Source organism: Grampus griseus, assembly GCF_964374135.1.
Source record: "Grampus griseus genome assembly, chromosome: 2".
Lineage (NCBI taxonomy): Eukaryota > Metazoa > Chordata > Mammalia > Artiodactyla > Delphinidae > Grampus > Grampus griseus.
This window is the reverse complement of record NC_139018.1, coordinates 2,533,914-2,551,745: the sequence shown is the minus strand read 5'-3', so window position 1 is coordinate 2,551,745 and position 17,832 is coordinate 2,533,914. Positions and strand designations below refer to the sequence as shown.

Below are 17,832 nucleotides of genomic sequence, written 5' to 3'. Positions count from 1 at the left end.
CCTTTCCGTGGTGAATGTAAAACCGATGAATGGCAAATGTAATCCAGAAAAGCCCGTATGAGAACCAGGAGGTAATATTTCCTGCGCAAGAACACACACAACATAAACGAAATTATGTTCAAACAAATGGCAAACAAGGGAGAAAAAGTATTACCCCAGGATGAACTCAAGAGTGCAGCGGGGAGAACGGAGGGCGCTTCTGGAATGTTGCCTCCATGGTGCCACCTGCATGGGGCCGGGTACCGGCAGGTCCACTTCCCGCTCCTGGCAGGGGCCAAAGCGTGACGCAGTTAAGGGGATAAACCCACTGCTTCTGATGATCATAATGGCACGGGTCCAACTTGGATCAGGCTGCTGACTGTGAACCTTCTAAAGCGGCAGGATCCCCACTCACCGTGAGCCTGGGCAGGGAGGAGTGGGGGACCCGGGGCAGGGGCTTGGGCTCTGGGTTCTTGGCCTGAAACAGAGGCCAAGGTAAGAGGCAGGGTTTGGAACCCAAAGGTGGACTATTTTAGACAGGTTTACTACAACTCTATTTTTCAATATGCGGGTCCTTCTCTATTAAAAATAAAAGCAAAGTTATTTATCTGGAGAATTGCAGTGTGGAAACAGTTTCTCTGAAGTCCAGGAAAAATCCTTTCAACAATGATAATACTTTTCTCACATCATCTAAACGTCAGCTCTTATTTTACTAAGAAAAAGTCTGTAGGGAATAATCAAGATTTTTCTTTTACTTGGTTGAAACCTCAGTTTCTCTATCCCCAAACAAAGACACACGTATAGACTAATAAGGCTGAGTTTGATGACGCCAAAATAGTTTTACAGCACATGAGCAAAACTCTCTGGGGGCCAAAGGTATACTGACAAGTGCATCAGAGGCCCTGACAGAAAAGGTCAGACACCAGAGGGTCCCAGGGCCACATCCCAACTTGAAAAACCCACGACCTGAAACATCAGCAACTCAAAATCGGCCCATCACCACTGTCACTCCTGACTTCCTGAGGCATAAGGAAACATTCACGCACACGCTGAACACACGTGATGGCAGGAAGTCTGGACGTCCTCACGCACAGGGTCAGTGAGAAGGACCAGAAACCCTGAGGCCCACGTACTACCTGTGGGGCCGCAGGCGGGCTCCTGGCAGTGGTGACAACGGAAGTGACGTTCTAATGTGATAACGTACCTGACGCTGTTTCGCAAAGGTACAAAGCCATGAAGATAAAAGTAATTCTGATGAATTCTAAAACAAAACAGCTATTTAATAACTCCATTTTACTCAAATTGAGTAACCCATCATTTTAAAAACGGGATGTTAAGGACCAAGCCATAGGCTGGGATAAAAGGTACATTTTCTTGAGACAACTGCCAAAACTTCTGGAGCCCAGCACAGTTCTAAGATTCGCCACCTCCAAGGCGAGCGACCCTGTGCGCTGCAGACCCCCTGGGGTGCAACACGGGGACGGCCGCTGCACTTACAGCGTTCCTCAGCACGTCGTCATCCACGTCAAAGTTGGACGTGTCGGAAGGACTGCTCACATCCGGGATGTAAGGGGCTTCCAGGTTTCGTATATTTTCCCAGTTCAGTCCTTGGAAAAACGCGTGCTTCTTGAAGTCCTCCACCCCATTCTGTCCCAGCCGGCGCTCCCTACTGCAGATCAGCCTCTGGATGAGGTCTTTCGCCTCCTCGGACACGTCTGTGACGTGGGATGGGAACTGAAACCGCTCCTGGAGGGGGAAGGGGGCAAATCAGGGGACACGTGATGAAAACACTCAGAAAAATCTAAGGTGCACAGACATCACAGGGAACAGAGTAGAAACAACAGCTCCAAAGCAACAGTCATTTTTTATTTCATGGTAACTAAGTGCAACCAAAGCTAATGAAGCCTAATTCCAGAAAAGCAAACATAAAAATCATAAGTCTTGCTGGTTTTCCTCATGGCAGACTTGTTACCACATTGCACATAAATTAAAACAGTGATAAATTTTCACCTATCAAGGTGGCAAAGAATGCTGACAACAGGCTGTGGGTGGGAGAGAAACTGGCACAGCCTTTCAGAACGCATTTTGCCAACAGCTGTGGCAGTTCCACTTCCAAAAATTTAGTCTAGAGAAACGGTCCCAAAGAGAAAACATAACATGTTCATGATGCCATTCTATTCTGACCAAGAAAACTGAAAAGTACCTAAATGCTCATCAAAAAGGGACTTGTTAAAACAAGATACGGTGCACACATACACAGAGAGTAAGGTCCACCTCCGCGTGCTGACAGAAAGAGGACCAAAACCCCGGCCATACGCGATGTGATGCCATTTATCTAAATGCCAACCCCCCACGCCAGCTTAAGTCCACAAGGCCACATACCACCATGGCACAGTGGGCCTGAGCACTGAGCCGCCCCTGCTGTCCCAGGCTACAGTGGAGACTGAATAAAAGAACGAAGAGACCACTAGGCCAGGCCCCACAGGCGGCAGGCGCTTGGAAACAGCAGGTCTCGCTGAGAAGTATACGGGGTGTTTTTCACCATCTATTTTCTGCATGCACTTTTGCATGTCTGAAGTTTTTATAGTAAGTATATATTAATTTATAAATAAATTATTTCTACTTTGGGAAAAGTGTTTTTTTAAAAAACAGTATAACTTGCTTTGATTTAAACAGAAGACCCTTTACCACTTTAGTGTTAATCTGCTCCCTATTTGAGCAAATAAAGGGAGACACGGCTGCAGGACAGATGGCAGACAAGTGGGAACCTTGCTGGGGTGTGTGAATGACAGAGCAGGTGGGGAAAAAAATAATGCTGTAAGCAAACAGGCAGAAAGGATGAAACTGGCATTAGAAAGACATTTGATAAGGAGTATGAAGAAAAAATACAGATGACAAAAACATTAGATGGAAGAAGAAATAATAAACAGAAAAACGAAGGAAACAGAAGAAAGCAACGTTGAAGTGAGAAATGAACAGCTGGGAAAAGGAAAGGGGAAAAATAAGAGGAAAAGAAATAGGATCAAGAAAGGACTAAGAACGCTACTATGTTGAGATGTGTGATCTGTTCATGACAACTGACTTCTGGGCAAACAGGTTTGAGAGTCTGAGCTGGCATCTGGTGGATCCAGACGCACAGGTGGTCAGTGGGCCACCCTCTCTGGCAATTCCCACCCCACACGGCACCGCGGGTACCTGCGTTTTCCTACCGAAGCCCACTTCTCCTGCAGCGATCCTGGCCTGATGAACCCGTCACCCTCCGCCAGGAAACAGAAGCATCCTTGGAACCTCCCCTCCCACCCAGCCTTCTGTGTCAGCAGCCTGTGCAGACTCCCGTCTGGCTGCCCAGCCTACTCCACCCCGTCCCTCTTCCCCAGTGACTCCCCCTCAGGCTGCCTCCCTTGCCTTGGGGCCTGCGCCTCGGGACTAGAACAAACAGGGTGTGGAAATGTGACAGCTTACTTCATGGTTCATGATCTTTCCATAGGTCTCCACAAGGGATTCTGCATAAAACGGTGTTTCTCCATAAAGCATCTCGTACATGCAGACACCTAGAGACCACCAGTCGCACTCGGGGCCGTACTTGCCCATGCCGTCCTCCATCGCCTGCAGGATCTCTGGGGAGATGTAGTCAGGGGTGCCCACGGCCACAGAGGACTGCACCTTAGGGGAGAGGGCGGTTGGTGTTGAAGGGAAACCCTAGGGCATCTCTACTTTCAAATTCCTAATTATTTTCTCTAAAACAGGGACAGCAGATGATGAAATCATCATGGAATAAAACTGGCACCTGATCATGATTTAAAAACCTAAGAATTCAAAATTCAATGCAAATAAGTGTTGCTACAGCACTAAACAGAGGCAGTGTCCGGAATGCACGGGACTCTTGCAGGCTGGGTCTTTCAACGCCCAAAGGCCCACCAAGCCTCCACATGGCACTGAAGACACACATTCTCCACTGCGGCTCAAAGTGTGGTCCAAGGACCATGTGCATCAGCCCAACCCTTCTCAGACCTTCATGCAGGGACACCATATACCTGTGAGACAGAGATTCTAAGACGCTGCATTTCTAACATGCTCCCAGGGGAAGTGCAGGCTGCTCACCACACCCTACCCTCTGGTCCCCAAACAGGAACGTCTGGAAGTAGGTCCAGGGATCAGCTGGGTGCCTGGACACTCCCTACATGGGGCACTGGGAATGGACCTGAACGTAGCGACACCTCTATGGAGGGCTGCAACTGGTGAGGTGGCAACCATCCCGGAGAAGGCAAGGGTGCTGCGCAGGCTGAGAGGTCACAGACCGGCCTCAGAGCACGTGGAGTGCACAGGCCTGAGGGTCAGGCAGGACATGGAGACAACAATCCAGAAGGCCCGTCTGCACAAAGACCAGGCTCTCCCTGGGTGCCAGCCCCAGAGCCATCTGAATGACTCAGCGGGGAGTCCTCAGGAGCTCTGACCGGGCAGCAGGGCAACAGCCGTCGGGAGCTATCGCAGGGTGAGTGCCACCGGGACGGGAGTGCCATGCAGGTAAGAGAGGTGACCAACGCTCCGGCTCAGACCAAGGCCACTGCTCCCGTCGTTACAAGACTGGCTTCGGGGACAGCACCAATATATCAATCAACGCGTGGTCAAGACTTCCAGAAATAAGAGATTGGCTTTGTGGAGAGAAAGTGAGGAAATCGCTTCGCTCATTTGAAAACACTGTCAAGTGATGCCAGTTTTACAGGTTCTTTTACTGCTGCTTGAAAACTCACAGTAAGAAGGGGGGCGGGGGTCTGCTCTCCTCTGGAGAAGTAGTTGCATTAGACTTTATGATATGTGTAGATTCTAAAGAAGTCTCCCAAACACCTCACACTGAAACAAGGGCCGCAAGGGAGAACGCAGACGACTCCCTGACGCACTGGACGCCGCTGGCTGGAGGCAGCTGAGTGAGGTGCAGCAGCCCCACCTGAGGCCACTCAGCCAGCGTGCTGGTCCAGCTGAGGCCCAAGCCCAGCCTCCTGGTGACGGCCCCTCCGGGGAGGTCCTCCTGCTGTGCAGGGAGTGTCCGTTGGCCCTTGGAACAGGGGTATCAAGGCCCCCATTTCTACATCTGCAACACCCCTGGCTGACAGGAAGTCCCGCCCCAGACGGAAACGAGAATGCACCATCACCCAGTTAAGGTCTGTCCACCTGGCAGGCATTTTAAGCAAGGACCCAAGGGCTGCCTCTCTTTCACTGCCGTGCTGGCACACTTTTAGCTGCCTAGGGATCTGAGGAAACCTGACAACCCCCCTTTTAGAAGGCATACGTATTACTTTTGTAAACATAAAAAACAAAGATGTTTTAAACTAAATAGAAAATTTCAAGTGTCTCCTAAGTGCATTCGTCTTAATTTACATTAATAAACTTGGTTTCTTAATTGTATCTCAAACTGAAAATGTAAATAAGCCCCTTCTAATTGCAAGCAAACCCCAAAACCACATGGAAAATCTCCAACAAAAATACCTACAGTTCCATCATCATTCATCTTCAAACACGATCCAAAGTCAGCCAGGCGGATATGACCATTCACATCCAAAAGGACATTGTCAGGTTTAATGTCTCTGTTAGTAAAATAAATACATAAATTAACCATTTCCATGCAACACATCAGGTAGGTCAAAGCCCTTAACTGGTAGCGGATCAGCGGGGGAAATGCTAGCATCAGTCATGACAGCTGTAACAATCCAAGAAAACATCCCCGTGATGATGCAGTCGGGCGTGGCAGCAGCAGTCACCACCAGCGCTCACTCCTGCACAGCAGTTAATCCCCCATTACCACGCTGAGACACCGTTACTGTTCCCACCCACCCACCCAGCCTGCGAACCAATGCTTCCAGAGCACCTGCCTCATGCCAGGCGCTGCTCTTGAGCCCGGGCCTACGACAGTACCAAGACGGCGCTGCCCTGCCTTCACGAAGCCTCACACCAGCTGGGGTGTCAGGAAATGAACATGCAAATGCACAGATATGCACATGGTCTTGGCATCCCTGAGTACAATCCACGGGGCAAGTGCTACAAAGAAACAGGAGGAGATACAAAAAGAGGTAGAGGGACAGAGTGTGAAGCGAGTCAACGTGGCCGTTACCACTGAGAAGAGACGCCTGAGCAACTGGGGCAAAACAGCTACAGACCAACAAAGCACCACATACGCCAAAACTGTATTTTAGAGACAACAACAGGGAAGCTCCAGAGTGGAGCAGTCTGCCCAGTTACACAGCAGCAGGAAAGTAAACTGTCCCACTAAACCCGTGGTCTTACTGACGGTTCTTCTGTGCACTTGCCAACACCGGGCAGGGATGGGGGGACGGCAGGGTGGACTTTAAGGAACTAGCCCTCCTTCCTGGCAGAATAAGCTTATGCAACTGGAAAAGCCACATAAGCACGAAAAGGAACAGAAACTTTAAAAGCAGAGGAAGACATTCACCAAGAAGAGTACAAGGATGTTTCCAGCAGCACAACTTATAATAGCCACAAAGTGAGATCCATCTAACGTCCACCTGCAGGAGACAGGTAAAGCAGCGGGCTGTCCTCACGTGACAGAATGCTACATCTCAATGAAATCACACAGGAGCACCAACTACTCCCAACACAACAGACGAGTCTCACAAAGAAATGTGAGCAAAAGATGATGACAATTCTTACCCCAAAAGAGAAACAAAGCAAAAAACCCTTCTAGCACTCCAAAAAGAAATAAATCTCCTGAAATAAACACCCAAGAATATGAAAAACAAAACAATATAATCCCTCAGTGAGTCAGAAAAATAAAAACTAAGAACAGGGGACTTCCCTGGTGGTTCAGTGGTTAAGACTCCGTGCTTCCACTGCAGGGGGCGTGGGTTCAATCCCTGGTCAGGGAACTAAGATCCCACATGCCCTGCAGTGTGGCAAAACAAAAAGGAAACAAAAAAAACCTACAAACAGAACTAGACAAACATAGGGAGAAGTGAAAAGAGAGTTGATTTAACCCAGGAAAGAAATAGAAGAAAAAGACAAAATCTTAATAGAAATAAGGACTAAATTATAAGATGCCAAAGGGGAATCAATTTAAATAAAAATCTAATGAAAGGCATTGAAGAAATGGAGGAAAAGGTCTGGAAGAATAAAAATGAGACAAAGAATTAAAAAGGGTCAGAGAGAAAGTAGCTGGAGACTGAAATGGAAGACAAGCAAAGAAGGCACAACATATACATAACAGGAGTCCCTAAAGAAATCAAAACAATAAAACATAACTAACATTTGAAACTATACTCCAAGAGAACTTTCCAGAAGTAAAAAAGACCTGAATCTACAGACTAAAGGGCCCATCAAATTTAAAAATAAATAAATAAAATGTCCTGTTTTTTGGAGCCAGACAAGTTGATATGGAACAACCAACATGCAAGAATAGCTAGAAAAACACTGAAGAGAAAGAGGTATGATGGGGGGACTTGGCCGTACGTGATTTCAAGCCTCCATGATTAAAGCAGTGTGGTCCCAGAGCACAGAGAGAAAGACGACAATGGAACAGAATAGAATGTCCAGAAACAGACCAAATTCATAAAGAAACTGAGTATATAATAAAGATGTTATCTCAAATCAGTGGGCAGACACAAATAAGTTTCATGCTGGGACAACTGAAGAGCCTTTTAGTTAAAGATAAAATCAGATTCATTCTTTTTTTTTTGCGGTACGCGGGCCTCTCACTGTTGTGGCCTCTCCCGTTGCGGAGCACAGGCTCCAGACGCACAGGCTCAGCGGCCATGGCTCACAGGCCCAGCCGCTCCGCAGCATGTGGGATCTTCCCGGACCAGGGCACGAACCCGTGTCCCCTGCATCGGCAGGCGGACTCTCAACCACTGCGCCACCAGGGAAGCCCAGATCCATTCTTTATACAAGAATAAACTCCAAATGGATAAGAGATCCATACGTTAAAAATAAAACTATTAGAAGAAAACATGGGTTTTCTTTTTCTCTGGGGTTTTAAAAAAAAGTACTTCTAACTATGACTCAAAATCCCAATGTAATAAAAGACCAATAAATTTAATACATTAAAAAATCTACATGGCAAAAGACTACAATAAGCAAAATCAAAAAGCAAATGGCAAACTGGGAAAAAATATTTGCAACATATATTACAGATAAAGGGCAAATGTTTAGCAACTGAAGGGAAAAAGCTAGAAATCAGAAAAATGGGCAAATGACATGAAATAAGTAACTCACACAGAAAGATATAAAAATGAAATTCAACTCCGCAAGAAAGACAAAAAACAAAAACAAAAAAACCCAACTGTATAACCATCTCTAATCCATCAGATGGCAAAAACATAAAAATATACTATGTTGCCAAGGCTGCAACGAAACAGGCACTTTCATACATTGCTGGTAGGAACACAAAAAGGTATATCTCTACGGATGGAAACTGGCAACATCTGATAAAGTTAAAAAAAATGTTAGTATATATCTAATATGTATTTTATTTCTCTGTCGATCCAGTGATCCCACTTCTAGGAATTCACCCTAAAGACACACCGACAGTACAAAAAGATGTAGGTACAAGGTTATTCATTACTGCATTATTTATAATCGCAAAATACTAGAAACAACCTAAATGTCCACCCACAAGAGAATTAACTATGGTACCGATACATGTGGTGTGCTGTGCAAACGTAAAAGAGAATGAAGAGCTCCATGAGCTGATACAGAATGATTTCTAGGATACGTTAAGTGAAAACAACAAGATGCGTTAACTGCATATTTAACCATGCTACCTTCTGTTTAAGGAAAGGAGAAATAAGGAAACATGTCTGCTCATCTTGCATACACACACACACACACACACACACACGATAAACGGAAAACAAGGAACTGGTTACTTAGAAGGGGCAGGGAATGAGGTGGATGCGATAAGGAAGGAAGTGACAGTTCTGAGTATAACCTTGCTTAGTTTTGGTATTATCGAAGCATGCTTGTGTTCTACATGCTTAAAAAATGAAACGAAATCAACAAAGATGGGAAGGGGCACCTGAAATGGAAAGCTGATGAAACCAGTGAACCCAATTGTATTTCAAACCAGTAACACAACAGCACTGAAGGGAAATGGGGTAGGAAAAAAACCCCAAACCTAAGTAACTTACGGCAGAGAACCTGACACTTACAGTTGGGAGGTGGGGTTAGGGCTAGGGTTAGGTTTGTTTTTAGTAGGATAAAAGCAGAGCGAGGGTCCCTGGTAGCTCAGGACTTCCCTGGTGGTGCAGTGGTTAAGAATCCGCCTGCCAATGCAGGGGGCACGGGTTTGAGCCCTGGTCCAGGAAGATCCCACATGCTGCAGAGCAACTAAGCCCGTGTGCCACAACTACTGAGCCTGTGCTCTAGAGCCTGCGAGCCACAACTACTGAAGCCCGTGCGCCTAGAGCCCATGCTCTGCAACAAGAGAAGCCACCGCAATGAGAAGCCCACGCACCACAACGAAGAGTAGCCCCCGCTCGCCACAACTAGAGAAAGGCCTGCGTGCAGCAACAAAGACCCAACGCAGCCAAAAATAATAAATAAATAAATTTATAAACTATAGTAATAAAAAAAGCAGAGCAATTCTGAAGCTACTTCAGATACATGGCAGGGCTGGGCAAATGACTGGACGTGCTGGTGCTGCCGGGAGCCAGAGGAGGAGACGGAAATGGACCAGGAGAAAGCCAGAAGGGTAACTCGTAATTCCCAAATTAGACATGGGTCTGTATGTATAAATGCAGACGTGTACAGACATGCACTTTACTCTGTCCACTGAGGGGCCTAAAACAGACACCCTGTAACTCTGAGCACACCCAGCACCCAGATATGGTCTTTAAAACCATCCCCCACTAAAGGCACCAGGGTTCCTCAGAGAAGGTACGAGATGAGCCAGAAACTAAGGCAGTTCTCAAAAACGATGAGGGCATGTCAGAAACATGGGAGGTCAGGTAGAAGGGGCTTCCACTGGCCAAATACAGGACAATATAAGCATAAAAAGAATTCAGACAATGACAAATTATAAACCATTGGGGTGACAAAGGATCCAGGTACCCACACTGATAATAAATAGACAAATGGGAGAGAAGGGAGGCGCTTCAACGTGGAGTGGATCCTGGAGTTTGGAAATCGTCATTTTGCAACCATCACAGTAAAGGCTGGACCAGGCAAAAATCATCAACAGATACTAAATGTAGGGGGACACTCTGAAGAGGATGTATGCATGATCTTAAAGTGCCTCCCCACAGATTGCTTTTAGATACAAAGGGGAAAAAGTCCTAACTATGCAGCAGTGAATCACTACTTGAGTCTAAGAAGACGGGTGGGGAGGGTCTTCACAAAGGTTGCCCCTCTCCCTTTATACCCTCCAGAGGTGTTCAGCTGCTAACCATATGCGTGCACCTTTTTTTTCCAATGGTGTTGGTTTATCTGGGCAGCATGATTCTCTATTTAAAATATAATAACATCAATAAATGTTATTTAAAAAAAAAACTGAATTGCCCATTTGCATGCAGGGAGGTTACAAAGAGAGGCCCTCTCAGCAAAACACCAGGGAGGCTGAGGGCAAGGACTAACCCAGAGCTCCTACCAGCAGTGCTTCTGAGCTGGGCAGGTGGTCCCCACAGCACCAACTGAGAGAGCAGCCAATCCATGAGCGGACTGTCCCCATGGGCCACCACCCTGCTTGGGACTAACCCAGCCCATTCTCCCTCCAAACCCAGCAGTGGCCGCTTTTCCAGTAGAGTCAGGGGCACAGCTGAGAAGCAGCTCTAGTCCCCCGAAAGGGCCTTTTCTCTGTTGGCTGTTGTGACTCTGGTTAAAACGGTGGAATTGGCCGGGGCGGGGCCAGGTGGGTGGGATTACAGCCCTGGACAGACTGCAGTCTGATTTTCCTTTCCTGTTCTGCCCGTGATGCGCTGAGAAGGGAGGCCCTCCCGCCCACTGCTGTCCCATTTCTGAGCGACACACAGTGCGCCCATGGGGCTTCCTACTGCAAAACCAACCCGCAGGCTCAGTGGAGGTGGCGCAGGGCTGGTCCCTGTGCCTCCATGGACGGGCCTCCGCGCCAGCCTGGCTCCTGGAGGCCCCGGGCTGCCTCTGTCTTCATCCAGGTCCTCTACTCCTACTCCACGCCTCTTCTACTCGGCTTTCTAGTTTTCCTTTTCTAAGGCCTTTTTTTTTTTTTTTTTTTTGCATTATGCGGGCCTCTCACTGTTGTGGCCTCTCCCGTTGCGGAGCACAGGCTCCGGACGCGCAGGCTCAGCGGCCATGGCTCACAGGCCTAGCCGCTCCGCGGCATGTGGGATCTTCCTGGACCGGGGCACGAACCCGTGTCCCCTGCATCGGCAGGCAGACTCAACCACTGCGCCACCAGGGAAGCCCTCTAAGGCCTTTCTTGTTCTCTGAATATTCCTTCTCTTAAAAGTGTACCTGTTCTTATTTCGATCGTAAGCTGTACGTATTCTGTTCTCTCTGGGGATGTGATTTCCCAGCTGCGATCCTTCGTGAGCCTGTTGCTCTCCGTCTCTGCCTCTGCTGGCATCTGGGTCTGACCTCTCAGGAAGCGGCGGCACCCACCGGGGGGGTGGGCTCCCAGGTCCGAGCTCCCCACTGCTTCTGGCACAGTGAGCCTCGCAGGGGTCCAGAGCCAGGGAGCAGCCGTTCCGCACGCAGAAGCCCGGCCGGCGGGGCGGCGGGCACTGCCTGAAGTCGCCAAGGCCCACATCCTCCCACGGGAAAGGGCCCCAAGCTACGGTCTGAACCACGCTCCTCAAATCCACCAGTGAGAACACTCTTGTGCTGATGAAACTCATTTACTTCTGGCCCCGCCAAATGCAGCCTCAACTTACATCCCCCTGAGACTGGGTAGGACTGACTTCCTGTATTACCTAACTTTGTGAACTGTCTAGCAAAAACGCAAAGCTTACTGTTTTCACTAGGTCATTCAAGCACTTAGTCTGAATATGGAGTTGACTTTAAGGGAAAAAAAGTTCTTGAATTATTTTAATGTTTCCTACCATGCCCAGAGATTAAAAGATAGAGCAAAACTTCTACACAACCAATTAAGAAAATGAGGAGAAAGCTTCCTAATTAGGGAAAAACAGGAAAGAATAAACTATTCAAAAGACAGTCAAATTAATTTCCCTGGAGCTCTGTGACAAATACAAAGACATTCATCTCTCTGTTGTGAATTAGGCAAAGTTCTCTCAAGAAGAGTATAAAATCTAATGTTGAAAACAACAACAATAACTGTTATAAACCAGGCGTAACGACATTAAAGAAAACAGGAAAAAGAGGAAATGCCCTGTCCCAAACCTCATGGCCCTAAAAGCAGCAACCGCTATGGGGGGCAGCTCCCTGGGCTCGCCCATGACACGGGGGGACCTATGCACAGCGCCCTGGGCAGGAGCGTGTGGTCCCAGGCAACCTGCCCCACCCCGCCCCCCGCAGGGCAATGAGGTCACACTCTTGGCAGGACTTGAAGGGCTGTTACTTTGACACTGGTAGCCATTGCTACCCTCAGAGCAGGAGCTGCGTCTGCTTAGGAAAATCCCTGACAGGCTCAGAGGCTCAGCCCGACCACAGTGCAAGGTCAGGGGACTCATGACAGCTGCAAACCTCTCGACGGCAACACTGAATTCCACACGGGATCATCTATCAGTCATGTATGTGAATGGAATTAAGATGCTCCTCTCAAAAAATTTATTTCACACACCTCCTTTTCCAGAAACTGCTGGAGGATATGTGCCACCAAATCAGAAGAATAAACCAAGAAACAGAAAGACGCACGACTCAGAAAACAAGGGAGCCCACCCCAGGGAGACGGCAGGAGAACCTCTCCACTCAAAAAGAAACCTCACGATGAGAGCCACCAGAGCAGGAAGGCGTGGGAAAGACAGAGGGATGGATCCGGGAAGGTAGATCGAGGACTGCTGGTGTGTCTGAACGTACAGAGCTTTACAATTTGGTCACGATATTTGGGGATAGTTAGTGGCAGCTACACAGAGAAGTAGCCAAAGAAAAAACAGTGCAATTATTAACTCCAGAGGAAACAAAACTTTATATAGGAAGTGTAACTATTTATACCACAAGGCTCATCTGTAATATTTACACAGTATACTATAAACGCCACACACTGATCTAACCAAAAGTTATTACATTTGACCCCTGAACAACACCAGGGCTGGGGTGCCAACCTCTGCGCAGTCGAAAATCTGAGTATAACTTCAGTCGGCCCTCCATAGCCGTGGGTCTGCACCCACAGACCGTGTAGGACTGTATTATGTATTTAGTGAAAGAAATCTGAGTATAAGCGGACCCGTGTAGTTCAAACCCATGTTGTTCAAGGGCCAACTGTATTTTACTAACTGGGGCCAGATGGGACAGGGAAGTTTGAGAGTTTGTGTGGGAGACAGGGATGAGAGACAAATGTACTTACTTGTGTCAAAGAGTCAAATCTCCATATCGATAGACGTGGTCTAAGACCTCCCCACCCCCCACACAAAGTGAAACAGCAATGAAGCCCGTTATTTAGAAATATGGAAGTAAACAGAAGAAACAAGTAAAAACTGTCCATCGTTGCCTATGGCAAGGGGCAGCAGGGTGGGGGATGGCTGGAGACTCACGTTTTGTTTTAAGCCCTGTACAACTATTTGACTTTTTAAAACTACTGCCGTGGAATACTTTCATAAAAATAAAATAAGTAAAACAGAACAAAACCAACAAAACCCCACCCAAACCCCACAGGATTAAAGCACTGTCTTAAATGGTAGAATGAGACTGACACAGAGGCACAGGCTGGCTGAGGCACTAAGGCCGCTGTCCTGGCGGGGGAGGGGTGGGGAGGGCAGGAGGGGGCCCCCCGCCCCCGCCTGACATGCAAGAGCAGTTATACTCACTCAATTCAAGTCCTTTACGATGCTGTGATGTGAGCCCCTCTCCTCAACCCAAGCCCCCTTTCCTGAGTGTTTTATGGGTGATTGAGGCATGAGCTCTGGGGGCTGGGCAGGGGAGAACATGAGCCAATGGCAGGTAAATATCAAAAGACAAGGTGACTTCAGCTGACAGCAATTAGAGCATCACAACAGTCACGTAAAGCTGGGGTCTCCTGGGAGCCAGGTGCTGGGGTGTAAAGCAGCGACCTGGTAAGGCATCCTGCACCATGGCAGTCAAAGGGAGGACCCACTAACTGCACGACTTCCCTGCACAGCCTGGGACTGGGGTCCACGACTCAGGGGACTCTGAAAGGAATATCCCGACACATTAAAGGTGATTTCCATAAAATATATAACAAGGTGATTACCTGTGCACGTAATGAAGCTGATGGATGGAATCGATAGCCAACACCATTTCACCAATGTAGAATCTTGCCATATCTTCTGGAAGCTTGTCCTCAAATTTACTGAGCAGGGTCAGTAAATCACCACCCACGTAATAATCCATGACTAAGTACTACAGTTGGGAAGAGAAGGGCAGAGAAGACGACATTCAGCCACTACGAAACCTAACAACCAAAGGTCAGCTTCCACTGCAGGAGCTCTGGACTCCTCAAGTCCGGGTGGACGGCTTCCTGCAGTTCCTGTCATCCAGGACTTCCCCCCAGAACAAGGACCCTGATGGACCATGATGCTGCTGTAGTTGAGAAGAGATTTCAGTAAATACTTATTCTTCTTGTCAATAAAATTTCTACCTGTACAACACAATCAGATGGTATCAATATAGAAGTCACATTCCATTTATAAACTGATGAAAGGACCACTGGTTTCTCTTTTTTTTTTTTTGGATTTTATTTATTTTTATACAGCAGGTTCTTATTAGTTATCTACTTTATACATATTAGTGTATGTATGTCAATCCCAACCTCCCAATTCATCCCACCACCCACCCCCCCACTCTCCCCCCTTGGTGTCCATATAAGGGGACACCTGTCTCTATTTCTGCCTTGCAAACCGGTTCATCTGTACCGTTTTTCTAGATTCCACATGTATGTGTTAATATATTTGTTTTTCTCTTTCTGACTTACTTCACTCTGTATGACAGTCTCTAGGTCCATCCATGTCTCTACAAATGACCAAATTTCATTCCTTTTTATGGCTGAATGATATACAAGATATTGTTGTGGGGTTTTTTTGCCACACCGGGCGGCATACAGGATCTTAGCTCCCCAACCAGTGATTGAACCTGCACCCTCTGCAATAGAGGTGCAGAGTCTTAACCACTGGGCCACCAGGGAAGCCCCTGAAAGGACTGCTGATTTCTTGATATCGTTCAATCTTCCTATGTAAACTAGCAGTGTTATTATTTTTGATTTGTACAAATCATTTTTTCATATTCTTCAGAAATATTTTACCCCAATCCCCTTCATTTTTATTGAACGAAACACTCTTTAAATTCTATAATGCTTTACAATTTTCAAGTTTCACACACATGTTCTCATACAATCCCATAGAAACCCCCTTTTCAATTCCCTACCCCTATACTGCCCCTCTCCTTTCCCTCTCCCCAATGGTAACAATTAGTTTGTTCTATGTATCTGTGAGTCTGCTTCTTTTCTGTTATATTTACTAGTATGTTGTATTTTTTAGATTCCACATATAAGTGATATCACACAATATTTGTCTTTCTCTGACTTATTTCACTTAGCATAATACCCTCCCATCCACCCATGTTGCTACAAATGGCAAAATTTCATTCTTTTTTATGGCTGAGTAGTATTCCATTACATAGATGTTATATACATATATACATCTTCTTTATCCATTCGTCTGTTGATGGACGCCTAGGCTGGCAATTGTAAAAAAACAAAAAAAAATGCTGCTATGAACATTGGGGTGCATATATCTTTTCAAATTAGTGTTTTTGGTGGGGTTTTTTTGGATATATACCCAGGAGTGGAATTGCTGGATCATATAGTAATTCTATATTTAGTTTTTTGAGAAAATGCCATACTGTTCTCCATAGTGGCTACACCTATTTACATTCTCACCAACAGTGTAGGAGGGCTCCCTTTTCTCCACAACCTTGCCAATGTTTCGTTATTTGTGTTCTTTTGGATGATAGCCATTCTGACAGGTGTGAGGTGATATCTCGCTGTGGCTTTGATTTGCATTTCCCTGATGATTAGCGATGTTGTGCGTCTTTTCACGTGCCTGTTGGCCAGCCGCATTTCCTCTTCGGAAAAATGTCTATCAGTTCTTCCGCCCTTTTTTTAAAAAATTTATTTATTTTGGCTGTGTTGGGTCTTCATTGCTGCATGCGGGCTTTCTTAGTTGCGGTGCGTGGGCTTCTCATTGCAGTGGCTTCTCTTGCTGCAGAGCACGGGCTCTAGGCGTGCAGGCTTCAGTGGTTGCAGCACAGGGGCTCAGTAGTCGTGGCACGCGGACTCTAGAGCACAGGCTCAGCAGTTGTGGCGCACGGGCTTAGTTGCTCCGCAGCATGTGGGATCTTCCCGGACCAGGGATCAAACCGGTGTCCCCTGCACTGGCAGGTGGATTCCTAACCACTGCGCCACCAGGGAAGTCCCTTCCGCCCATTTTTTAATTAGGTTAAAGAAGAATAAACAAAATAATAATATTTTCAAAATGTCTGAAGAAAATAACAGAATGAAGTCCCATAACATACATTATAAAGAAATGAAAATTAAAATAGTTTTGTGTTGATTCACGGATACAGTGAGAGACTAATGACATACAAAATTCAGAAGGAAAATAAACGTATATGGAAATTTCACCTACAGTAAAGGCAGGAGAGGAAAGAACAGATGCAGATTCACAGTGTCTCCCTAGAGACCCCAGCCCATGGATAGGCAGCTGAGCCTCTGTCTCCCCAAGTGTCTGCTCCCCGAAGGGCTGGTGTTCCTATATGTGCAGGGAGGATATTCAATGTTTGAGAAAGGGCATCTTGGGCTATGGTCTGACGGGTGTCTCTGCTGGCTCAGCACACACTATATAACCTGTTCTCAGGGCCCGTGCTGCATTCCCTGGTGAGCTGAGCTGTCACTGCCATCAGTAAAGCTGTGTCACCTGCACCTGACCCGCCTTCTCTGCCCGGGAACCTCGGGAATGGCCACACCTCATTTGAGTGATTCCAGCAGTTGATGACCTGCCTGATTCCAACTCTGTGGGGGACCCGACTCCCCCAGGGCCATGGGTGGTTAAGAGTCTGCGATCGGTCCACAGAGGGACCAGGCGTGTGGGGACGTGGGGGCAGGACATCCCAACACTTGGATACTCTTTGTCTAGACCACAAACTGGCACAGGCAGAAGATGCCAACTTCTCAAAAAAAAAATGTGGAAATAACAAACATCCTTGATTATGAAAAACAGATGATCTTCTTCTGAAGATATGCTAGAATGGAAACTTCCTGGACAGGAACTTTTTCTTTTTCTTTGTGAGAAATCCTCCCCCTCCAAAATGGGAAGGACTTTATAAATCATGTCAAGAGGCACACAGGAACCAACATAGGTAGAAGACGCCAACTCCTTTAGGAAAAAAAATATGTGGAGATGACAAACATCCTTGATTATGACAGACCATCTTCTTCAAAGCAAATGCTAAGATAATAACTGCCTAGATGGGGAAAATACATATATACACGTACATATATTTAATCAGTGGAAAAAATGACTGAAAGGTTCGACACTCCAGGAAGTGCTCTAAAAGCTAATGGCCCAAAGTGGAAGCACAAATAATACTCCATCAAGTTTTGTGCGGTTTAAAACTATTTCTCCAGTTTCTCCTGCCACACGAAGAGGACACAGGACCAGAGAAGGGAGGTGAATTACCTAAAATCACAAAACCAGCGGCTCTTATTAGAAAAACAGTTTCATGAACAAACTGAAAGGTAAGTTC

At 46.8% G+C, this 17,832-nt stretch overlaps 1 protein-coding gene across 2 annotated transcripts in view; it reads right to left on the bottom strand.

The window, feature by feature from the left end:
- CDC42BPB (CDC42 binding protein kinase beta) overlaps positions 1-17,832 on the bottom strand; it is a gene marked incomplete at its 5' end in the record, with an annotated part of 114,356 nt that overhangs the window by 37,861 nt on the left and 58,663 nt on the right. For both annotated transcript variants that reach the window (XR_014296326.1, XM_082647777.1), the window contains 5 exons: positions 2-81; positions 1,477-1,725; positions 3,442-3,642; positions 5,468-5,561; positions 14,285-14,433. Coding sequence is in view for 1 of the 2 variants with exons in the window: in XM_082647777.1 (XP_082503903.1) it covers positions 2-81; positions 1,477-1,725; positions 3,442-3,642; positions 5,468-5,561; positions 14,285-14,433 (773 nt within the window). The remainder of the gene's footprint in view (position 1; positions 82-1,476; positions 1,726-3,441; positions 3,643-5,467; positions 5,562-14,284; positions 14,434-17,832) is intronic.